This window comes from Bufo gargarizans, chromosome 5, assembly GCF_014858855.1.
Source record: "Bufo gargarizans isolate SCDJY-AF-19 chromosome 5, ASM1485885v1, whole genome shotgun sequence".
Lineage (NCBI taxonomy): Eukaryota > Metazoa > Chordata > Amphibia > Anura > Bufonidae > Bufo > Bufo gargarizans.
In genome coordinates, this window is record NC_058084.1 from 226055107 (window position 1) to 226081739 (window position 26633).

Genomic DNA, 26633 nt, shown 5'->3' on the forward strand with positions numbered 1-26633 from the left:
CTGATTCCCTTGTGTCCTAACTCCCCTCAGAGGTAACACCTGGTCTACACACTCCGGGAAAGTCTATCCTCACCATCAGAAGTATTGTGGAGAATGAGGGGTGTACACCCTCTGAGGGAGTTGTGTTGGGTTTGCACCTGCTGAAAACAACAACACGCTGCTGGCCACCTCACTTATAGTCCATAAGGATCCACTTCCTTTAGTAAATTTTTATAACCACCCATTATCTGTATAGTCCATGGCTCAGTCATTTTCTGGCCCAGATCACTGTCTGTAAACATCATCATGAGGCACCAGGAATCTCTCTATGGCTTCCAGACAGACTCCCAGCAGTTCCTCTGTGAGCAGCTTGGTTCACCATGCCCAGTCAGGTGGCTTCCAGGACAGTCCAGCCTATGATATGGAGTCTCTTTAGGGTCAGGAGGTTTTATGGGATCCTTTATTACATTTTCAAGTCCTCTTGGGCACAGCAGGGTCCATTCAACCCCTCTCCTCCACCGGCAGAATACGCCCTGTACTTTAGGTCTACTATTCATCCTGCCACCCAGACAAACGTGCTCCTTACTGATGAAGTTTTAGGGAAGTCCGAAGTCTTTAGATGCAGAAGAAGTAGGACAGAGATGCAATCAGTATATCCTGTGTTTCATCACCATGAAGCTCACTGCTGTTCTTGGGACCCATGTCTGGTCCTCCTTCTGAGGTTTGCTTCTCCAGCATTTTACAACAGGTTTCTCAGTAAACACTATAGAACTTGGGTCTCTGTGGAGCTGTTCCTGGAGATTCGTAGGTAGCAGGAGCTGTAGCAACAGCAAACTTCTTACAAGACTGAAGTGGCAGTAAATTTAGTACATGGAGCACCTGTTGCTTTGCTAGTACCAGGACCAAACCCAGTGTTCATCAACCACTGTGGTCTCTGTTCCAAAATAGTCAATTGACAATTTGTATATCTCCTTGGCCTGCTCAATAACTTGCTCATGTCTGGTGTTTTGCAGAGCCAGGTCCCAAGCCTGGAGCTAGTCTTGCTCTGTAGCCTCAGGTCCAAGACAATACCTTATCTCCTCGTAGACTGCAACTGCTTTATATGTAATATACAACTGAATCTTCTGTCTTCAGTCCATCTCTGGATTCTGTATCTGAGGTGGCAGTACATTTAGTACATGGAGAACCTCTTGCTCTGCTAGTGCCAGGGCAGAGTCCCAGACCCAGTGTTCATCAACCAGTGTGGCCTCTGTTCCAAAATAGTCCATTGACTCTTTGTATATCTCCTTGGCTTGCTAAATAACTTGGTCATGTCTGGCATTTTGCAGAGCCAGGTCCCAAGCCCGGAACTAGTCTTGCTCTGTAGCCTAACTGATGCACCTAATTGATAATTTGCATATGTATTAAAAGTACCTTTTCTTCAAGATAAAACAGTAGATTGCTAAGTAAACGGTATCATTACATTCAGCTGAGCTAGATCTCACAAGTCATTATTGTGACAACCACCTGCCAATCCTGTCGTACTACGCCACAGTTGCCATACAGGTCTCGTCCACTAGAGACTTCTGGAGGCGAATACACTGTGAACACAGTAGTCGTTTAGGTTTTGTTGGTGTGCCCATACATGATACAATCTCAATTGTATGTACAATCGATAAAATTATTGATTTTGCACTGGAAATCAAATTGATTTGCTGCTACCACTCTTCATATTGAATCGGGGCGAAAAGACCCTGGCTAGCTAATCCTAAAGGGACGAAACATTATTCGCAACCTAGCTAACCAATTAACAATGTATAAAAATAAGACAAATGCAGTAGTATGTCTCCTCTGAGGCTAGAGTTCTTAGCGTAGACTAGATAATCAGGTAACAAGGGCAAAACTGGAACAATTAAATCGTTAGTTTTATTATAAAAACTACACACAAAAATATACATTAAAACTGACCGGTAAATATACCTGCCAGTCGAACAGATTGGTTGGATAGAAATAGGTAAGAGATGGAAAGGAGTAGAATGTCTGTAAGTTCAAAATTACTGTGGTAGGGTCCAGTAAAAGATAAAGTCTTTGCCAGGAATAATCCAAGATGGCAGTGTGCCTGTGTCCAGCGAGCGGTCGTCATGTTAATCGACTTCAGATGGTAGGTGAAGGACAAGGACCTGAGTCGGTCACTGTGTTTTGCTCGCTCTGTAGCTGGGAGTGCCTGTGACACGTACAAGCCCAGCCCTGTGTAATTGGAAGAGGGGCAGTTCTTGCCCTGAGAGGGAGAAAATCTGTCAGAATCTGGGCTCAGTACCCATAGGTCAAATTAAGAATTAAAGTTCATATTTATAATCCGGACAATTTTACACATCATCTCATACCAAATATGACTGGAAGATAATACAGGGTGCCTGAGAACCATTATATCTCAGAGCGGGAATTTCCAATTGACTTGTGGATTTCCTGGAAGGTGTGTTAGAAGAACCAAAACATTTTCTTAAAAGATTGTTCATTTAGTATTTTCCTAACCCAGGAAATATGAAGGAAATATGGGAAAAATATGACGTCTATGGATTGGAGGTGACCTTAAGGTCATCTTCCTTCTTGTACCAACCAGCTGTGTGATAAGGATCTGTCCTTCTCTTTTGAAGGTCTGGCCAGGCTTAAGGAGTGTGAAAACTCATGCTGTGTTGGGACCACTCAGACTAGAGAGAAGGCCCGTTTATGAGGTTTTGTCATGATGATATCAGATTGATGAATGTGTAACCTGACAAGGGGTCCATAGGAATCTTTGGCCAGGGTTTGCTAATTTAACCTCTGCTCTGTGAGCTGTAACGGAAAGTTTGAACTCTTTGTGTGCAGGAGAGGGCTCCGGTGATTCTGTGATTTTAGAACATGATGCATTCGCGATTTCTTCGTATTGCTGAGATCGCGAAGCATCACAATTATGACTGGTTTAACAGTAAAATTCCTGGTGACCGACTCACTTTAAAGTCTAACTGCCCTTTCACTACCAAAAATGAAATTCCTAATATACAGACGTGGACAAAATTGTTGGTACCCTTTGGTCAATGAAAGAAAAAGTCACAATGGTCACAGAAATAACTTTAATCTGACAAAAGTAATAATAAATTAAAATTCTATAAATGTTAACCAATGAAAGTCAGACATTGTTTTTCAACCATGCTTCAACAGAATTATGTAAAAAAATAAACTCATGAAACAGGCATGGACAAAAATGATGGTACCCCTAACTTAATATTTTGTTGCGCAACCTTTTGAGGCAATCACTGCAATCAAACGCTTCCTGTAACTGTCAATGAGACATCTGCACCTCTCAGCAGGTATTTTGGCCCACTCCTCATGAGCAAACTGCTCCAGTTGTGTCCGGTTTGAAGGGTGCCTTTTCCAGACTGCATGTTTCAGCTCCTTCCAAAGATGCTCAATAGGATTGAGGTCAGGGCTCATAGAAGGCCACTTTAGAATAGTCCAATTTTTTCCTCTTAGCCATTCTTGGGTGTTTTTAGCGGTGTGTTTTGGGTCATTGTCCTGTTGCAAGACCCATGACCTGCGACTGAGACCAAGCTTTCTGACACTGGCTAGTACATTTCTCTCTAGAATTCCTTGATAGTCTTGAGATTTCATTGTACCCTGCACAGATTCAAGACACCCTGTGCCAGACGCAGCAAAGCAGCCCCAGAACATAACAGAGCCTCCTCCATGTTTCACAGTAGGGACAGTGTTCTTTTCTTGATATGCTTCATTTTTTCATCTGTGAACATACAGCTGATGTGCCTTGGCAAAAACTTCGATTTTTGTCTCATCTGTCCACAGGACATTCTCCCAGAAGCTTTGTGGCTTGTCAACATGTAGTTTGGCATATTCCAGTCTTGCTTTTTTATGATTCGTTTTCAACAATGGTGTCCTCCTTGGTCGTCTCCCATGTAGTCCACTTTGGCTCAAACAACGACGGATGGTGCGATCTGACACTGATGTTCCTTGAGCATGAAGTTCACCTTGAATCTCTTTAGAAGTCTTTCTAGGCTCTTTTGTTACCATTCGGATTATCCGTCTCTTAGATTTGTCATCAATTTTCCTCCTGCGGCCACGTCCAGGGAGGTTGGCTACAGTCCCATGGATCTTAAACTTATGAATAATATGTGCAACTGTACTCACAGGAACATCTAGTTGCTTGGAGATGGTCTTATAGCCTTTACCTTTAACATGCTTGTCTATAATTTTCTTTCTGATCTCTTGAGACAGCTCTTTCCTTTGCTTCCTCTGGTCCATGTCGAGTGTGGTACACACCATATCACCAAACAACACAGTGATTACCTGGAGCCATATATATAGGCCCAATGGCTGATTACAAGGTTGTAGACACCTGTGATGCTAATTAGTGGACACACCTTGAATTAACATGTCCCTTTGGTCACATTATGTTCTGTGTTTTCTAGGGGTACCATCATTTTTGTCCATGCCTGTTTCATGAGTTTATTTTTTTACATAATTCTGTTGAAGCATGGTTGAAAAACAATGTCTGACTTTCATTGGTTAACATTTATAGAATTTTAATTTATTATTACTTTTGTCAGATTAAAGTTATTTCTGTGACCATTGTGACTTTTTCTTTCATTGACCAAAGGGTACCAACAATTTTGTCCACGTCTGTATGTGATGCTGAAGGGAAGATATTCATGAAGCTTTATTTTTCATTTAATTTTACCTTTCCGATGTCTGTATTCAGCCCTTACTCTTTCTTACTATTTCTCTGTGCCTCTATTTCAGCATCTTCCTAAGATTGCCTCTGCTGCACTTCCTGTAATTATGTCTGCCATTGTCCTTGAGGCCATCTTGTATTTCCCTCACGTCCCATAACCCCTTGCTTTCCTTACATGTACTAGCAGGACCAATTAGAATGTAGATAACCTCCTCCACTACCCCAGAGCAGTGTGTATCCTCTCACATACAGCTAACCAGAGACAAGCCCTGCAATTAATTACATGAAATCAGTAAGCATCTGTTTTAGCCTCTTAATACATAGTTTATAAGGCTGAATAAAGACATCTGTCCATCTAGTTCACACTGTTATCCTACAAGTTAATCCGGAGGAAGGTAGAAGCCAATTTTCCCTACTTTAGGGGGGAAAATCCTTCCTGACTCCAATCAGGAAATCAGAATAACTCCCTGGATCAACGACCCATCTCTAGTAGCTATAGCCTGTAATATTATTACACTCCAGAAATACATCCAGGCCCATCTTGAACTCTTTTCGTGAACTCACTATCGCCACCTCCTCAGGCAGAGAGTTCCATAGTCTCCATGCTCTTACCGTAAAGAATCCTCCTCTATGTTTGTGTACAAACCTTCTTTCCTCCAGACGCAGAGGATGTCACCTCATCACAGTCCTGGGGATAAATTGATGGGAGAGATCTCTGTACTGATCCCTTATATATTTATACATACAGTAGTTATTAGATCTCCCCTCAGTCGTCTTTTTTGTAAAGTGAATAACCCTAATTTTGATAATCTTTCAGGGAACTGTAGTCCCCCATTCCAGTTATTACTTTAGTTGCCCTCCTCTGAAGCCAGTCCAGCTCTGCTATGTCTGTCTTGTTCACAGGAGCCCAGAACTGTACACAGTACTCCATGTGTGGTCTGACTAGTGATTTGTAAAGTGGCAGGACTATGTTCTCATCAATGGCATCCATGCCCCTTTTGATGCAACCCATTATCTTATTGGCCTTGGCAGCAGCTGCCTAACACTGGTTTCTACAGCTCAGTTTGCTGTTCACTAAAATTCCTAGGTCCTTTTCCATGTCAGTGTTACCGAGTGTTTTACCATTTAGTATGTAGTGGTGACTTGCATTATTCCTTCCCATGTGCATAACCTGGCATTTGTCAGTGTTAAACCTCATCTGCCTCTTATCTGCCCAAGCCCCCAATCTATCCAGATCCATCTGTAGCAGTATACTGTCCTCTTCCATGTTAATTATTTTACACAGTTTAGTGTCATCTGCAAAAATTGATATTTCACTGTGCAAGCCTTCTACAAGAGCATTAATAAATATATTGAAGAGAATAGGGCCCAATACTGACACCTGAGGTACTCCACTAGTGACAGTGACCCAATCTGTGTATTATTAATAACCACCCTCTGTTTTCTATCACTGAGCCAGTTACTTACCCACATACATTTTCCCCCAGTCCAAGCATTCTCATTTTATATACTAACCTTTTATGTGGTACAGTGTCAAATGCTTTGGAGAAGTCCAGATATACGACATCCATTGATTCACAGTGGTTAAGTCTACAACTTACCTCCTCCTAGAAACTGATTAGATTAGTTTGACATAACCGTTTGACAGATGTTAAACTTACCGGCCTATAGTATCCAGCCTCTGTTTTTGGGTCCTTTTTGAATATTGGCACCACATTTGCTATGTGTCAATCCTGTGGAACACTCCCTGGCAGTTTACAGTCCTTAAATATCAGAAATAAGGGTCTGTCTATGACATTACTTTCAATTTAAGTATCTTTATTATTTTTTCCAAATATAAACAGTATAAAAACAGACATCTGATCACAGGAAATGAACACATATAACAATTACATGTAAAACAATGTATCGCTTCCATACCATAGAGCAAACATATATAGCAAGATATCTATAGTCAGGGTAGCCCAGCTTTGATATCGATTCTCTGGCATAGATATCAAAACCCAAACAAAGCCCATCCCCCCCCCCCCTCATCACCCCCCCACCCATCCCACCTGGCTTGGTGCGGCCGCCACGAGGGGCGGCGGAGTGCTCTTGCCCCCCTCATAGATATTTTCTTCAATCCTTTACAATATCAAACCTGCTTAATGTGGGCTGTGTTGATAGAATTTATCTTTTAAGGATGTATAATGATTTGTTAGGTTGTAATTATGCCGTAGTCTCCACCGATAAATGGTCGTCAGTTCTAATCAGGATATTGCTGCTAGTTGTTTCCCCTCTCTATACGCCCATTCCTATGGCATTGTTCAACCCGCGTCGTTTCATGCCCTCAAAATGTGTTATTCTCGTCATTAAACTTTGCCATTCATTTATTGTTGGAGATCTATCTTTCACCCACTGTCTCAAGATTATCACCTTAGCCAATAGAAATCCCTTCAGCCAGTACGCCTGTTCATTTTTGGTGGTTTTATTTTTGTACTCGGGGGGGAAAAGTCCAAGCACAACTACTTGGATAGTCAAGGGGGGGCTATTCCTACTGTTTACCGCCATTGTCTGAAATATGCAGCCCCAAAAGGTCCTAATAGCAGGGCAGTCCCACATCATGTGTACAAGCCCTGCGGCTACGAGAGAGCATTTCAGACAACTAAATTCTTGACCCTTATTGATGTACATTTTGGATAATAGACTCGGGGTAACATATAGACGATGTATTATTTTAAATTGTATCAATCGGTGTTGTCGTGAGAGGGAGGCCTTCTTGATATTTTGGTATATTTCCCGCCATTGTGAGGGGTTACATTCCCCAATGTCCGTCTTCCATTTATCTACACTTTTAAATTTAGTGATAGTGCTTAATTCCTCAATGAATCTCCTATATATTAGTGAAATCTTAACTTTATTCCCTACTATATTATAACAAAATAGTAAAAACCCCTGGGTAACTCTTGTCAGAGGTGTTTTTTTGAGCGTGTATGCTAATGCGTGTTGTAATTGACAATATCTATAGTGCTCTAATGCAGTTATTGGTGCCTGTTGTATCAGTTCCCTTATTGGTTTGATTTTCCCTTTCGTGTATATATGTGAAACTAATGTGATACCTTTTCGAGTCCAGTATTCGTTTTCGTTAAGTGTCAGGAATTCTGTTAGCGCGGGATTATCCCATAACGGGGAGAAGTCCAAGATTTGAGGAGCACGAATCAGTACCTTGATTTTATTCCAGGCTTTCTGTAGCGCGGCCCCGATGGGGCAAGAGTAATCTGCACGCTGAAGCAGCCCGGATTCCAATATACTAAAAATGTTATTTACGTGCTGTTGGCGTTGACCTAGGATATGGGATAGTAATACTCCATCCCCGGTGTTAACACACCATTGTAGTTGTGCACACAGATAGTAGATTTGAAAATGGGGCAGGCCTAGGCCCCCATTACTTACGGCCATTCGCAAATATTGTAATTTGATGCGGACCCTTTTTCTGCCCCATATCAAATCATTTATCAAGCGATCAATCAAATTGAAGACACTATCCTCAATCCAAGCAGGGCAGGAGCTGACCGTGTACAATATCCAAGGCAGCAAAACCATTTTAATCAGCGCAATCCTATTAATCTGCGAAAGCGGAAGTTTCTGCCAAACTCTTATTTTGTCTTTTATTTTCCCAACTAAAGGGGTAATGTTTAGCTGATTATACTCCCTAATGTTATTGCTAATTTTTATCCCAAGATAATCTAAGTGGTCTGTTGGGGCAATAATTCTGATCCTGAGGTCGTTCGGGGGGGGCATCCGGTTCAGGGGGAAGAGTACAGACTTTACCCAGTTTATCTCATATCCGGCAATTCTGCCGAATTCCTCTGTTATCCGCATAACATCGGAGACGCTTCTCCATCCATCATTCAGGTAGAGTAAAACGTCATCTGCATATAAACAAATCTTATCATCCGTCCCTCTCCCCCCGAAACCCGCTATACCAGGTTCAGCCCGTATCCTGCAGGCAAGGGGTTCCATAAAGATTGAAAAGAGAAGTGGAGAGAGGGGGCATCCCTGACGTGTTCCCCGTCTATGACATTACTTAATTCTCTTAAGATACGGGGGTGTATGCCATCTGGTTCCAGTGATTTGTCCAGTTTATTTTCCTTAGTGAATACAGTGGAGAAAACATTTTTTTAATTGCTTTGCTTTCTCCTCGTTGATCTCTGCAACTCTCATTACTCTGTAAAGAGCCAACACCTTCAGATTTACACTTTTTCTCATTTATATAATTAAAGAACATTGTAGGGTTAGTTTTACTCTTTGGTAATTAATCTCTCGGTCTCTAGTTTGGCTGCTTTTGTTTGTCTTTTACATATTCCATTTTTTTCCTTAAAGTTTTTCAATGCTTCCACGCCACCCTCCTGTTTTAGTGATTTAAATGCATTCTTTTTGTGACTTATTGCTTTCTTTATATTTCTATTTGTCCGCATTTTTTTTTTATTAGTTCATTACCATTTTCCCCCATAAGTTATGTACCTCCCACAATTAGATTTTAGGATGCTTTTAAAAATATCTCATTTTGTGACTGTATTTTCATTTTTGAGGACTTTGTCCCAGTTAGTTAGGCCTATGGCTTCTCTTAGTTGGCAAAAATTAGCTTTTTTGAAGTCTGGTATTTTTGTTTCTTCCTGATGAAGCACTCTTTTGAATGACAATTGGAAGGTCACTACCGTATTTTTCGCCCTATAAGACGCACCTAGGTTTTTGAGGAGGAAAATAAGAAAAAACATATTTTTAACCAAAAGGTGTAGTTTTGGTGGCCTTTGAACTAATGGTAGCCTATGAATAACACTATTATGAGGGTCTGTGGATGGCACTGTTATGGGGGTCTGTGGATGGCACTGTTATGGGGGTCTGTGGCTGGCACTGTTATGGGGGTCTGTGGCTGCCCCTGTTATGGGGGTCTGTGGCTGCCCCTGTTATGGGGGTCTGTGGCTGGCACTGTTATGGGGGTCTGTGTCTGACACTGTTATGGGTGTCTGTCGCTGACACTGTTATTAGGGCGTATACTAATGGTATCTATTGTAATTGCAGGCAGGCAATGTTTAACTATATGTTCGATCCAGCAGCCTTTACTCATAGCGGGCTGGAAGCAGGAGGCTGGGTGGGCTGGCACTGGCAGCGTAACATCACATGCCTCCGCTGCCTGCTTCATTCATAAAGCGGGCGGAGCAGGCACGTGAGGTAGGAAGTTACACTGCCTGTACCCGCCCAGCCTCCTGCCTCCTGCCTCCAGCCTGCTATGATCATAAAGGCTGCTGGATTGAACATATAGTTAAACATTGCCTGCCTGAAGTTACAATAGATACCATTAGTACAGTGAGCGGGGCCCGGTGCAATAGAATACAATGACTGCACCGGGCCCCGCTGCCATTAGAAAACTAAAGGCTGGCCCCCAGCCCATCCTCCCCCCTCGCTGATAAACACGGCGGCCATGCTGTGCAGCTAGCGGTCGGCGGTGTATCAGTGTAAAAACGGCAGCATTCGCCCTATAAGACGCGCTGCCATTTTCCTCCCACTTTTGGGGGGGAAAAGTGCATCTTTTAGGGCAAAAAATATGGTATTTCCCAAGTGTCCCCCAACCTGCATATCTGTTGTTCTGTTAGGTCTATTGGTTAATACGAAGTCCAGTATGGCTGTCCCTCTAGTCGGGTCCTGAACCAGTTGGAAAAGGTAATTGTCTTTGGTTATTGCCAACAACCTGTTTACTTTGAGATGTACAGATTTCAATTTCCCAGTATATATTTGGTTAGTTGAAGTCCCCCATAATAATGACCTCATTATGATTTGCCGCATTGTCTATTTAGTTTAGGATCACTCGGCTCAGGCGTCGATGAAGCACGAAGCTAGCTGCCAGAATTAGTGTGAATTTCAGGACACATTGATCATCGACACTTCGAACATATTTAGTTTAGAAGTAGATTTTCTGTGGACTCTGGTATATTAGGTGGTTTATATTAAACTCCTATTAGTATTTTATTATTGTTTCTGCCTCTATGTATTTCTACTCCACATATTCATGTCCCTCACTTATATTTTCCCTGAGTGTGGGCTATAGACATGACTTTACATAAAGGCAGTGACATTAAAAGGTTTTTTGTCAACTTCTGCAGCCTGACAGCTCTGCAGCTGCTCCGTCATTCTCCTCCACAGTGATGGGGGGGGGGGGGGGGGGGGGGAGGGGGTGGCCTGCTTTAGCTGCTCATATCTCTGGTTTGGTACCAGCTAGAGATATGCATTTTGTATTGTCTGAAAGCAACATGTTCAGGACATGGGACGATATCACTGATACAAAGCAGCTGAAAGTGAAAGTAAAAGTAAAAGCAGATTTTACCCGCGATTATTCCCGACTCCTCTGTTGCTTGGACTTTAGCCATTCTGTCATTCTGGTATTGTATGAAAGCCTGGTCAGCTTTTAAACAAGACCAGTTGCATGTTTCTAGCTGCTACCATTCTGGAGATAGCAGCATCTAAAGCAGCCCTCCCCCCTTAACTTTCTGCCAGAGCCCAGGCACTCAGGGCTGTGATCCTTCTCCTAGTGCTTTCCCATCTCTTGTTTATAATACAGAGGAGATGGCCTGCACATGACAACACTGTGATAAGGGGGCTGCAGAATAGGAAAGTAGCACACATTTGTGAGAGTTATCAAGTAAAACTAAAAATGATTACATTTTAAAAAACAAAAGCACTTATACAGCAGGGTGTACTATACCATTAGGGTATAAAAAATGAAATGGCAGTTACACTTTAAAACGAAAGTGTAATGTTATCCCTATAAAAATTAATCAGAAAAACTATTCTACTTTCTTTTGTACCTTGTATAGTCAATATGCGGACATGAAGTAAAATATAAGATGTCTAAATGTTTTATTTTATAGATCATGGAACATCTTTCAAAGTTGCCTGCAATAGCTGTTTATGTGTTGCTGGTAAAGTACAATGCACTAAACGTCAGTGTATAAATGAACTTGGCTCTGACGGTGATCGAAGTATGTTTACTGGTAAGAAATTAAGTTACTTGTTTCTCCTTTTCTTCCACCATGATGGCATGTGGGGAAGCACAGTGGCTCAGTGGTTAGCACTGGTGCCTTGCTGCTCTGGGGTCCTAGGTTGAAATCTGACCAAAAACAACATCTGCATGGAGTTTGTATGTTCTCCCTGTGCTTGCGTGGGTTTCGTCAGATTCCACCCTTCATTTTCCAAAGGAGCTGTGAAAAATAAAAGGTGCAATCTGATCGGTTGCTATGGGCAACTAAGTCAGCTCTACTTTACACCAGTTTGATAAATCTCCCCCTTATTCTGTAACCTGATTCTTGGTATTGTATTTTCCTCTGGTTAAATATTGTTATAGAGTGAAAAAGATAGCTCTCATAAGGCTAAATCAGCTCCTCAAACTTGAAAGTGTGTGATTTTCTTGTCGTGTAGTACTAAATTATGTCAAAAATGTATTAATAGATTAACTAAAAGATGTCATTAGAAAGAAAATGTGTCTAGCATTATCTAAAGTATCCATTTCTGAGCCTAATTTAGGCTTATTTATGTTTGATAAATGACCCCCTTAGTTCTGAGTCTTCCTCTGCTGTTTCAGATTCAGACTCTGAAGGGTTTTACAGAGATTTGGATTCAGATGTATCATTAGATTTGGACACAGAGTTTAAAAAAATATGTATTTTCATCTGACTATACTAAGGAATTGGTTGGAGCTACCACAAATTTAACTGATGAGAGGGTTCAGAGAATAGTACAAGATGAGGTGTTCAGTGACCTAGAACAAAAGAGAAGGAAGATTTTTCCAGTTCACCAAAACCTTCTTAGTTTTAACATTCCTGATAAGAAACATTTCTAGAACCATTAAAGCATTAAACGACTACGTATTAATGAAGAGAATTAAAAAATTGCGTGTGTGTCTGGCCTTAAAATCTGGCTGGTCCAGCTGGAGTCCTTATTAAAAGACAAATACTCCCTAGAACACACACAAAAAAAAAAAAAAAACTCTTTCACTATTTCTTAAAGCAGTATATTTTCTATCAATGGCAGAATCTCCGGCAAGAACTTTGGCACTTTTTGTAACAGCGCCAATTTGGCGAATATTTTATAGAAAGCTGCTGATTTTAAAAGATCTTTTCCCATTGATTCCAGGAAAAGTATCCCTTTCCAATAAAACAATAAGTCAAATAAGAGACTTCAGGCTGTAATTGACTGCAAAGGATTTGCAACCAAGTATTAAAACGTTTGATTTAATATTATTATTCTGTCCCATTACTTTTGGTTCCTTAACAAGTGGGAGGCACATATGCAAACTGTTGTAATTCCTACACTGTTCAACTGATTTGGATGTAAATGCTCTCAAATTAAAGCTGATGGTCTGCAGTTAAAGCACATCTTGTTAGTTTCATTTCAAATCCATTGTGGTGGTGTATAGAGCCTAAAATGTTATAATTGTTATAACAGTGTTAATGAACAGAATGTTTAAAAAATACACGGCCTGGCATGTGTTATGCTTTTTCATATTCCAAAGCTTCCTAATAAGAGGCAGACACTGTGTTATGGGCAGTGGCTTGTTGGGGGACCAATCATGCCTCGACAGGGTCAGAATGCCGGCCAATACAAGATGCACAAGTATTGTCAGAAGAAAAAGAACCTTTTTGTGAATGAGCCTACCTTTTAATTGGGAGCAGCAGCAGTACAGTGTGGATTTGGAAAGGGTAGAGTATAAGGCACAAGCAGGGTCGGATTAAGTGCATGATAGGCCTGGGGATGTCTACCCAACTTGGGCCCCTCCCTCCATTTTAGTTTATTTTATTTTTTGTATACAGAGGCTGTGGTGCTTCGTGAGTGCCACAGTCTCTTCCTAGGCCATATGACATCTCCAGACTAAAATACCCCAAATTGGCTCCTAAAGTAAAAAATTTGGTCTTCAAAATTAAAATAAATATAAATATTATAAAAAAAGATTTGGAGAAGAATACAGCACCACATACACGTTAGATTTCTAAATTTTTCCATCAACCTCCCCATCCTGGTGTCCCAACATTGTCATCCTGCTGCCACTCCCAATACTGTGCCCGTTGTGCTCCCTAATGCCCCAAGTACTAGATTGCTGAAAAAATTGTGACCCTAATAGACATACTTGTGGTCATTTATCAAACTGGTGTAAAGTAGAACTGGATTTCCAAAAGAGCTGTCAAAAATGAAAGGTGAAATCTGAATGGCTGCTATGGGCAACTAAGCCAGTTCCACTATACACCAGTTTGATAAATTACCCCAAATGTCCCTATAATGTCTACAGAAGTTATAATGTCCCCTAGAGTGCGCCCAGAAATATTAACACCCTATATTGTGCTCCAGGTAATAATCCTTGTATAGTGTCCCCAAAAATAATAGAATTTTCTCTACAGTGCCTCCCAAATAGCAACACCCCTCCCCCCATGCTGCCCCATATAGTAATTTCTCCCACACTGCCCCCACATAGTAATCCCCCCCACACAGTAACTTCCCACAGACAGTAATTTCCCCCACACAGTATTTTCCCCCACACAATCATTTCCCCCACATAGTAATTTCCCCCACACTGCCCCCACATAGTAACTTCCCCCACATTGCCCCACATAGTAGATTCCCCCACACTGCCCCATATAGTAATTTCCCCCACACTGCCCCATATAGTAATTTCCCCCACACTGCCCCATATAGTAATTTCCTCCACACTGCCCCATATAGTAATTTCCCCCACACTGCCCCATATAGTAATTTCCCCCACACTACCCATATAGTAATCTTCCCCACACTGCCCTATATAGTAATTTGCCCCACATAGTAATTTTCCCCACACTGCCCCACACAGTAATTTACCCCACACAGTAGTTTCCCCCACACTGCGCCACATAGTAATTTCCACCACACTGCCCCCACACAGTAGTTTCCCCCACAAAAAAAAAAAAAAAAAAAAAGCTAAAAGCTAAATACTCACCTATGTTCAGGCGCTTGCTCGCAGATGGTACGGGCTAGTATGAGGCAGGCATGCACACATCACTGTGCTGTGTCCCGGCGCAGGCACGCAATTACGTCATCACGCCCACCTACGCCATCATTTCACTACCACATAGGCTTCAGGCCTACTAGGCCTGAAGCCCATGGTGGTGATCGGTGGCGGGGCAGAGAACTATGCAATCCCATGCCCCACTGCAGCATGTGGGTGTTCTGGTCGTCGTTGGACCCCCCCAGCAATACTGGATCTGGGGCTGCCAAACTGAACATTACAATCCGCCATTACAATCCGCAGCAGAAGCAGCATACAATACAAAGCAGTAGATTGGGTGTCTCCGTGGTAGTAGTAAAAGTAGTAGAGGAAATAGTAGAAATGGGTGTAGTGGCAGATGCATAGTGTTAATAATAGTGGCAGTAAGGGATTAGCAGCAAAGAGTAGCAGCTGAGGTGGTTGTGGCAGCAGCAGCCATATGGTACATGTTGGCAGGCAGATTGCAGCATGATGGAGGCAACAGCAGCCATGTGAAACATGATGGTAGGCAGGAAGCAGTGGCATGATAGAGGTGGCAGCAGCAGAAAAAATGAAACGTTGGTAGGCAGGCAGCAGCAGTGGCATGATGAAGGCAGCAGCCATATGGAACAAGATGGTAGTCAGGCAGACGAGAAAAGTGGCATGATGGGGCATTGTAACTAAGTCCAGATCTATTCATCAACCTCAGCTGGAGGAGTATGAAAATCCTCCCGAATCCAGGCTTGGTTCATTTTAGCAAAAGTGATGTTTTGGACAATGGCAGAGGCCAACTTGGTCCTTTTGGGTGTCATAAAGGCCCCTGCACTCTCAGGGAAGACAATAGAGGCTAGGCAAGAAAGAATAAAGAGAGCATACTGTGCTAGTTGAGGCCAGTCAGCCTGCCCAAAAATGCATGGAGTCAGGGAACACGATATGCACCAGCAACAGGTATTATAGGTAGGCCTGAACCTTGGCTTTGAGGTGGAAGGTCACTGCTTGCTCATTGGCCTCAGCCTGACACAGCACATGAGAAAACTGCTTCATCATGTTTAGGAGACTGAATTGTCTGCTGCTTTGGCTTCTGGTGCTTGTGGTGGTGGGAGGGGGTGGAGGGGGGCTTCCCTTTCAAAACCGCTGGTGGCAACTCACCGAAAGCTTCAGCAAGCTGCGTACACAGTGTTTCCCGGTATTAAAGTAATTTGGCCTCCCTTTCAGAGAGAGGAAAACATTCCCCCATTTTGATAGCGAGAGTCTAAAAGCATGGCTATCCAGTAATCATCAGACTGCTTGATGTCAATGATACACCTGTCATTGTAGCAAGTAATTGAGCATACAGCTCGCCATTCCAGGCAGCATGCCAGAGGAGCCAGTTCTTTACAACTCTGCCCTCCACTGAAATTTTGGGTGTTGTGGATGGTCTCAAGCTCAGCTTGAAAAAGACTCAGAGTCGAAACGTTGCTTGTTTGGGAAAAATAAACACAGAAACGCGGTTTCTTCTAATCTTCTTGGTATTGGGAGTACAGCAGGCCGAGGCTCAACAATGTAGGCACCGCCACCAAATGGTCCTTCTGAGAGGTCTCGGTGAGTAGTGCTGTCTTATCCCCCTTCTTTTCTTTCCTTTCCACAAATACACTGAAGACACAGCTACTGAAAATTTACGTTGGAAATAATACAGTATTGGCACCACCAAAAGATTTGGGTCTAATGTCTTTTATGCATTCAGATATGGAGATTTAGAAAAAAACTTTCATCAGTGACAAGGCCATGTGTTTCATATTTCCACTCAGATTTCAAATGCCACCCTCTGTATTATAAGACAAACATTGTACAATTTTATTCTGTATTGCTATATAAATTGTCTGGAGATGCACAGAAATTAATTTTGGCCTAATATTTCACGTTGGCATTCAGTGGTTTAACCACTTCAACCCCTCTAGCTGAAACCCCCTTAATAACCAGGCCACTTTTTACACTTCTGCACTACACTACTTTCACCGTTTATTGCTCGGTCATGCAACTTACGACCCAAATGAATTTTACCTCCTTTTTCTTCTCACTAATAGAGCTTTCATTTGGTGGTATTTCATTGCTGCTGACATTTTTACTTTTTTTGTTATTAATCAAAATGTAATGATTTTTTTGGGCAAAAAAATGACATTTTTCACGTTCAGCTATAAAATTTAGCAAAAAAATTTACATATATAAATTTTTCGCTAAATTTATTGTTCTACATGTCTATGATTAAAAAAATGTTTGGGCAAAAAAAAAATGGTTTGGGTAAAAGTTATAGTGTTTACAAACTAGAGAAGCAGCTCTGATTTTCTGAGCACCTGTCATGTTTCCTAAGGTTCTACAATGCCCAGACAGTAGAAACCCCCCACAAATGACCCCATTTCGGAAAGTAGACACCCTAAGGTATTCGCTGATGGGCATAGTGAGTTCATAGAACTTATTATTTTTTGTCACAAGTTAGCGGAAAATGATGATTTTTTTTTTAGTTTTTTTTTTACAAAGTCTCATATTCCACTAACTTGTGACAAAAAATAAAAACTTCCATGAACTCGCCATGCCCCCCACAAAATACCTTGGGGTGTCTTCCTTCCAAAATGGGGTCACTTGTGGGATAGTTATACTGCCCTGGCAATTTAGGGGCCCATATGTGTGAGAAGTAATTTGCAATCAAAATCTGTAAAAAATGACCGGTGAAATCCGAAAGGTGCACTTTGGAATGTGGGTCCCTTTGCCCACCTAGGCTGCAAAAAAGTGTGACACATCTGGTGACGCCATACTCAGGAGAAGTTGGGGAATGTGTTTTGGGGTGTCATTTTACATATACCCATGCTGGGTGAGAGAAATATCTTGGCAAAAGACAACTTTTCCAATTTTTTTTATACAAAGTTGGCATTTGACCAAGATATTTATCTCACCCAGCATGGGTATATGTAAAATGACACCCCAAAACACATTGCCCAACTTCTCCTGAGTACGGCAATACCAGATGTGTGACACTTTTTTGCAGCCTAGATGCACAAAGCGGCCCAAATTCCTTTTAGGAGGGCATTTTTAGACATTTGGATCCCAGACTTCTTCTCACGCTTTCGGGCCCCTAAAAAGCCAGGGCAGTATAAATACCCCACATGTGACCCCATTTTGGAAAGAAGACACCCCAAGGTATTCAATGAGGGGCATGGCGAGCTCATAGAATTCTTTTTTTTTGGCACAAGTTAGTGGAAATTGATTTTTTTTTTATATTTTCTCACAAAGACTCCCTTTCCGCTAACTTGGGACAAAAATTTCAATCTTTCATGGACTCAATATGCCCCTCACGGAATACCTTGGGGCGTCTTCTTTCCGAAATGGGGTCACATGTGGAATATTTATGCCCTGGCATTTTAGGGGCCCTAAAGTGTTAGAAGAAGTCTGGAATATAAATGTCTTAAAAATTTTACGCATTTGGATTCCGTGAGGGGTATGGTGAGTTCATGTGAGATTTTATTTTTTGACACAAGTTAGTGGAATATGAGACTTAGTAAGAAAAAACAAAAACAAAAAAAAAAACAATTTCCGCTAACTTGGGCCAAAAAAAATGTCTGAATGGAGCCTTACAGGGGGTGATCAATGACAGGGGGGTGATCAGGGTGTCTATATGGGGTGATCACCCCCCTGTCATTGATCACCCCCCTGTCATTGATCACCCCCCTGTAAGGCTCCATTCAGACGTCTGTATGATTTTTACGGATCCACGGATACATGGATCGGATCCGCAAAACGCATACGGACGTCTGAATGGGGGTGATCAATGACAGGGGGTGATCAGGGAGTGTATATGAGGTGATCACCCCCCTGTAAGGCTCCATTCAGACGTCCGTATGTGTTTTGCGGATCCGATCATGTATCCGTGGATCTGTAAAAATCATACGGACATCTGAATGGAGCCTTACAGGGGGGTGACCAATGACAGGGGGGTGATCAATGACAGGGGGTGATCAGGGAATCTATATGGGTGATCACCCGCCTGTCATTGATCACCCCCCTGTAAGGCTTCATTCAGACGTCCGTATGTGTTTTGCGGATCCGATCCATGTATCCGTGGATCTGTAAAAATCATACGGACATCTGAATGGAGCCTTACAGGGGGGTGATCAATGACAGGGGGGTGATCAGGGAATCTATATGGGTGATCACCCGCCTGTCATTGATCACCCCCCTGTAAGGCTCCATTCAGACGTCCGTATGTGTTTTGCGGATCCGATCCATGTATCCGTGGATCCGTAAAAATCATACGGACATCTGAATGGAGCCTTACGGGGGGGGGGGGGGGGTGATCAACGACAGGGGGGTGATCAATGACGGGGGGTGATCAGGGAATCTATATGGGTGATCACCCGCCTGTCATTGATCACCCCCCTGTAAGGCTCCATTCAGACGTCCGTATGTGTTTTGCGGATCCGATCCATGTATCCGTGGATCCGTAAAAAGCATATGGACGTCTGAACGGAGCCTGACAGGGGGGTGATCAATGACAGGGGGGTGATCAGGGAGTCTATATGGGGTGATCAGTAGTGTTGAGCGCGAATATTCGAATTACGAATTTTTTTCTCGAATATCGCAATTTCGAGATTTCGCGAATATTTAGAATATCGTTCTATATATTCGCGAATTCGAATATTCTTATTTTTTTTTTATTATAATATTTTTTTTCTTTCCCACTTCTCTAAAGTTGTTCTTACCTGTCCTTTGGATTCCTGGCTTCCTGGCTGCTCCAGTCAGTGGCGTTTTCAACTTACTGCTATATTCCATATTAGCTAAATTACAATCTAATCTATATGTGTATTTTACGAAATTTCGCAAGTTGCGATGCGAGTAATATAACACGAAATAATCGCATGAAGATTTCAATTTAGCACTGCTATATTCCATATTCTAGCCTAATATGGAATATAGCTGTGCTAAGTTAGCACTGCTGTATTCCATACTAGGCTAGAATATGGAATATAGCAGTGCTAAGTTGAAATCTTCATGCGATTATTTCGTGTTATATTACTCGCATCGCAACTTGCGAAATTTGCAAATGTTCTTAATATTGCTCTAACTTCGTCTTTTAGAATATTACGAATATTCTAAAAGACGAAGTTAGAGCAATATTACGAAATTTCGTAAAATACACATATAGATTGTAATTTAGCTTATATAGTGCTATAATCCCTTTTTTTTCCTCTAATTTTTTTTGCCTCTTCTGAACTTAAGTTTTGTAAAATATGTACACTGTTAAAAAATATTACTATAGCAGTATATTAGCTTAAATACAATCTATGTGTATTTTACGAAATTTCGTAATATTGCTCTAACTTCGTCTTTTAGAAATTTCGTAATATTGCTCTAACTTCGTCTTTTAGAATATTCGTAATATTCTAAAAGACGAAGTTAGAGCAATATTAAGAACATTTGCAAAAGCCGAAATTGCGATGCGAGTAATATAATACGAAATAATCGCCTGAAGATTTCAACTTAGCACTGCTATATTCCATATTCTAGCCTAGTATGGAATATAGCAGTGCTAACTTAGCACAGCTATATTCCATATTAGGCTAGAATATGGAATATAGCAGTGCTAAGTTGAAATCTTCATGCGATTATTTCGTATTATATTACTCGCATCGCAATTTCGGCTTTTGCAAATGTTCTTAATATTGCTCTAACTTCGTCTTTTAGAATATTACGAATATTCTAAAAGACGAAGTTAGAGCAATATTACGAAATTTCGTAAAATACACATAGATTGTATTTAAGCTAATATACTGCTATAGTATTATTTTTTAATAGTGTACATATTTTACAAAACTTAAGTTCAGAAGAGGCAAAAAAAAAATTAGAGGCAAAAAAAGGGATTATAGCAGTATATTAGCTAAATTACAATCTATATGTGTATTTTACGAAATTTCGTAATATTGCTCTAACTTCGTCTTTTAGAATATTCGTAATATTCTAAGAGACGAAGTTAGAGCAAATCACGAAATTTCGTAAAATACACATATTAGCCTAGCCATAGTCAATTAGCATAGGAACGTTGCCTTATACTATCAAGATAAATAATCGCAATACGCAAAAAAAAATTCGTATATTATTCGCGATAATTGGAATAATTACGAATATTCGATTTCGACGAATATAACACGAATATTCATTCGAATATTCGCGAAATATCGCGAAATCGAATATGGCACCTCCCGCTCATCACTAGTGATCAGGGGTTCATAAGGGGTTAATAAGTGACAGGGGGGGTGTAGTGTAGTGTTTTGTGGTACTTTACACAGCTACCTGTGTCCTCTGGTGGTCGATCCAAACAAAAGGGACCACCAGAGGACCAGGTAGCATGTATATTAGACGCTGTTATCAAAACAGAGTCTAATATACCTGTTGGGGGTTAAAAAAATCACATCTCCAGCCTGCCAGCGAACAGGCTGGAGATCCTGTCTCTTACCTTCAGTTCCTGTGAACGTGCGCGCCTGTGTGCGCGCTTTCACAGGAAGTCTCGGCTCTCGCGAGATGACGCGTATATGCGTCACTCTGCGCAGAGCTGCCGCCTCCGGACCGCAGATCTGCGTTAGGCGGTCCGGAGGCGGTTAAAACGCTACCCTCTGCATTGTGAGACACATGTACAGTATATGCTGTTTTCCCAAACAAAAAAAGCAAACTAAAAAAAAGCTGGAGAATCCCTGACACATATATTTCAGACTAGTATTTCAGATGTTTTATTTGAGATATCAAATGCTATCTATCCTCTGGATGGTAAAACATGGGTTGTACAGTTTTGAGCATATTACCCTGTGACACAGTAAAGGGCCTGCTGATGGATAGGAGGTATTTTCTTCCCAGCATGTGCTGCAGAGACTGATGGCAGCAGGGTGAGGTCAAGCACCGGACCGGATTTCACATGCAGGTCCGGGCTTTGCAGATGCCCAACTCTCATTAAAAGTAGCTAGAATGTTGGCGAAAGGGTGTGTGTGTTGAGGTGCTTGTGGCTGGATGCCTGTTTGCGACCTGTCTGGGAGAACAGGTTGACTAAATCCAGGTCTTGAACTTTTTATGTTTATCTGTTGCAAGGTGTGAAGACACACCTGGACTTGACCTCTATACTGGTATCTGCAGCACAGTGTGAACTTGAACACCAGTACTTAAAGCTAAGGTGAAGTTGCTTATCTTCTGTTAAACCTGCCAAGTGTTAATAAAACACTGAGTTCTGGTTAAGAACTGTTGTTGTGCCTCTGTACTGCGTTTGCTCACCCTACCTACCAGAGCGAATCCCTACAACCCCCACAAAAATGAAACATAATTATGTCAAAATGAGAAAAAAAATGAAATGTTCTTGCAGATAGCTGCATTTGCGATTCTGCAGCAGCTGCAGCTGTGTTATAAAGCAGTAATTGCAGCTAGAGGTCACTGCCAGCCATACCCAGCCTCAGCTCCTCACTTCTCACTCCTGGGCTCAAATCTTTACCTGCCTTCCCTATTCTTTACAGTTCTTTTATCTGACCTTTCCCTTGACTGTCCCTTACACAAGAATAAAAGCTTGATTGTGACTATGTACATTATCCCTAATATAATTTTCTGTCAGATACTGCTACACCTTTGCACTCTTATTCACAGCCCAAAACAGAATGACGTTTTGCTCTTTCTGCAAGGGTTTATCCAAAGTGGGAATCACTGTTGCCTTCCAGTGCTGGAGTACTGCATGGAGTTTGTATGTTCTCCCAGTGTTTGTGTGGATTTCGACCAGGTTCTCTGGTTTCCTCCCACACCCCAAAGACATACTGACAGGGAACTTAGATTGTGAGCCCTATTGGGTAAAGCTTGATGCTAATGTATGTAAAGCGCTGCAGAAAAGTAAAGTGCATAAAATAAATAATAGATAAAATCTTGTCTGTCGGTCGGCAAGTCAGCCAGGAAGGGCTAGACGTTCCCCTCACTTCCTCTCAGGGTCATGTGAGCATCTTTCTTCTTCCGTCCTCATGCTTTTTCCTGCCAACTGAGTGCTGTTTTGCTGGATTTGTCCAAAGAGAACCTGAAAAGCTTCAGGTTCATATGCCAGACAGAATTTTGGTGAGTTTGTATAGAACCTGGTTCGTTTCAAACTTATTCACTCATCATGTCAGGTTTCAAGTAGAGGTAAGGTTGCAATTTATTCAACACTGGAAGGAAAAAACCTGAAAAAAATGGTTTATAAGTGCAGGGAAAGGATAGGGTGGAATTACTTCAAAGAATCTTAGTGCAGAGAAAGATGTCAGAAGGCGCTAGGGACAGTGCCAGAAAAACGATTTACAAGTGCAGGGAAAGGATCCGGAGGAATCATTTCACACCATCTTAGTGCCGGGAGAGATGTCTGAAGTGGCTAGGGACAGTGCTAGAAAAACCTAATTGTGAAAAAAAAAGCGATTTACAAGTGCAGGGAAACATTATTTGGGGATCCAAATAGCCATTATACAGCTTTGACATTCCAGCAATTTGTTCTGGTTATTGGGGTGCAAGGGCTATGTTGAAAAGCCTTTAGCGGCTTATATCTGTGGAAAAAGAAAAAAATATATACGCATTTCACTTCTGCAGTTATTTGTGTTGAAAGAGTTTAGTGGCCTATTTCAGTACAAGAAGGAAAAATATATACGCATTTCACTTCTGCAGTTACAGTAGGTGAAAGTGGTGAAAGCGTTCACTGTTGCATTTATTTGTGGTGAGACTTTAGTGGCCTATTTCAGAACAAAACGAAAAATATATATACATTTCACTTCTACAGTTATTATTTCAGTACAAAAACAAAATACAGTCCTAATCAAAAGTTTAAGACCACTTAAAAAATGGCAAAAAATCATATTTAGCATGGCTGGATCTTAACAAGGTTCGAAGTAGAGCTTCAACAAGAAGAAATGGGAGTGAGACAAAACATTTTTTGAGCTTTCAATTTAATGAAAACAACGAATGAACTCAGTAATGAGTAGCTCCGCCGTTATTATCACTTCAAAAATTCGTTTCGGCATGCTTGATGCCAACGTTTCCGTGAGGTGAGTGGGAACATTTCTCCAAGTGGTGAGGACGGCCGCACGAAGGCCATCTACTGTCTGGAACTGTTGTCCATTTTTGTAAACTTCCCTTGCCATCAATCCCCAAAAGTTCTCAATTGGATTTAGATCAGGGGAACACGCAGGATGGGCCAAAAGAGTGATGTTATTTTCCTGAAGGAAGTCCCTTGTCCTGCGGGCATTGTGTAGTGTAGCCTTGTCCTGTTGAAAAACCCAGTCATTACCACACAGACGTGGGCCCTCAGTCATGAGCAATGCTCTCTGCAACATCCAGGGCCGGCCTTAGGTGTTCAGGCGCCCTGTGCGAGCTAACCTTGTGCCCCCCCCCCCCCCCTTACACCTGGTCACATAAACACACACAAAGAGGAAAAAAATCTTTGTAACACATATACTACAGATAACACAGTGATAACTCTCTGAGTACAGTCTACAGATAATGTAGTGCATGTCACCTGCAGTCCTATGTAACACCACAAATAACACTTAGCTCTCTGAATACAGATAACACAGACAGTGGTGGCTCTCTGATTTCTGAAAATGTAGCAGTGCTACCTGCAATCCTATGTAAAACCACAGATAACACTAGTGTACATCATGTGGCAGTGTTACCTGCAGTCCTATGTAAAACCACAGATAACACTAGTGCTGATAATGTGGTATTGTTACCTGCAGTCCTATGTAAAACCACAGATAACACTAGTGTAGATCATGTGGTAGTGTTACCTTAGTCCTTAGTGTGCCTTCCTGTGTCTATCGCACGGACTCCCTGCTGGCGGCGCTGCCTCCTCTTCCTTCTTCTTCCTCTGCACAGAACGTCCTGATGCAGCTGCGTCAAGACATAGGAACAGTGGGCATGGTGATGGTGACAGACAGGAAGAGACACACACACACAAACCGGGACGGACACACACACACACATACATATGATAAATATTATCACATCACAGTTCCTGTCTGTCTGCTTTGGTAAAGCTGGGCATAGCTGAGCTATGCCAGGCTTTAGCAGAGTGGGCACAGGACAGTGGACACAGGGCACAATATGTATGCAAGCACAGCTGAGCGAGTGCAGGGCAAGGGCCCGCATACACATTACTCCTCCAGCCTGTCATACCCCCCCCACACCGGGCATTTTGGGGGGCATTAGGGGTTGGATGATGCGGATTGTGCACATAGCCACCAATCATATCCCCCCCCCCCTCCTAAAGGTAACTGACGTGCTGGGGGAGAGGAATATGATTGGTGGCTATGTGCACACTCAACATCAGCAGAAAGGAGTTAAAGTCCAACCCTTAATGGCCCCCAAAATCCCTAGGGGGGGGGGGGGGGCGTTGATGGGCGTTGATGTAGTAGCAAGAAAGCACACTGTCCCCCTGTCCTCTATGAGCCCCCCCCCTGAGTCCTCTCTGAGACCCCCCCTCACCCATTGCACACTTTTCCCACTCCAGCACCCCCCCCCAGTCACCACGGCATTGGTACATTTCTCCCTGTCCCCTCCAGATGGGCATCAACACATCTCTGCCCCCCCCCCAGTCACCATGGCATTGGTTACCAATGCCATGGTGACTGCGGGGGATGGGACAGAGATGTGCTGATGCAGCCCATCTGGAGGGGACAGGGAGAAATGTGCCAATGCCGTGGTGACTGGGGGGGACAGAGATGTGCTGATGTTGCTTCCCATCTGGAGGGGGCAGGGAGAAATGTGCCAATGCCATGGTGACTGGGGGGGACAGAGATATCAGGGATCCACAGAGCCGGGCACTTGGGGATACACCGGGACACGGTGCTATGGGGGCGGCTGGCAATTGGTGGCAAAAAGGGGGCGTGTCCTCACAAGCCTTTTCAGGTCATCTGCTTCCTTATTGGCTGCAGGATTTGGCGCTGAAAACCGGATTTGGATTCAGCCAATCACAGAGGAGTTCCCCCTGTGCCATCCGGGTATAAAAGGTGACGGGCTGAGCACAGCAAGTGAATGAGGTGAGGAATGGACTGTGCAGATCATTTATACTCCTGGCCTCGTCCTCATTGGCTCATGTAAACCACACCCCTACAACCCTATTGGTTTATTCGTACAATTATGTGCCCGCCAAAACTTCCGTTACCAATCATCGTTCACAAGAGGCGGAGCCCAGCCTCATCCTATCCGAAAATAATCCGCCAGTCCCAGGTGATGGGTGACAGGTAATAAGCCTACATAATGCGTGCGGTCAGTCCCTTCCCACCTCCTCCTCCTCAGTCAAGCTCCACTCCGCCTATCTGCCCTCGATCTCTGCTCACAGCGGGCGGAGGCTCCGGCTCCTCTGCGGGAAGGAATAGGGAGCGGGTTAACCCTGTCAGCGCCGCGCTCTTCAGTCAATCAGGGCGTCTCTGCTCGGCTGATAACCGCGCCGCCCTCTGCTGGTATTGATGCTGCCACTGAGTGTACTGTGCATGCAGGGGGATCGTGCGCTCTGTGCAAGTCCGCTGCCCGCCCGCAGGCCCTGCAGAATAAAGATTCGCGTCACGGCGGTCAGTTATTGTATGTTCATTTTTCTAGTTTACCTTATCTACTGCCGGTTAATAAAGCCACAGATTACAGAAAGAAGTCTCATCTTATTAACTAGTAGAATGGTGATATCTGCCTGTTGAACTGCATATAAACCCCGTGGGTACATGTTGTGACAACAGGACAGTAAACGACGACTTCTAGCGAGAGAAGCACACCTGACTACACAGAAGTCTGTTACGGTCCACGCAATATCTGCAAACGGACACCACAGAGACTTCTATACAGTCCAGTGCTGCAAGGGGATAGCTGCTTCAAGCAATGTAGGCACAGCGACCGGCATTCCACAGCACAGTAGTTTCCATGCAGCTAAGT

General features: G+C 42.7%; 1 protein-coding gene across 1 annotated transcript in view; it reads left to right on the forward strand.

The window, feature by feature from the left end:
- Nucleotides 1-26633, forward strand: part of RECK (reversion inducing cysteine rich protein with kazal motifs) — an 801790-nt gene that overhangs the window by 452694 nt on the left and 322463 nt on the right. Inside the window, exon 15 of the mRNA XM_044293464.1 lies at nucleotides 11587-11709. Coding sequence (XP_044149399.1) covers nucleotides 11587-11709 — 123 coding nt within the window. The remainder of the gene's footprint in view (nucleotides 1-11586; nucleotides 11710-26633) is intronic.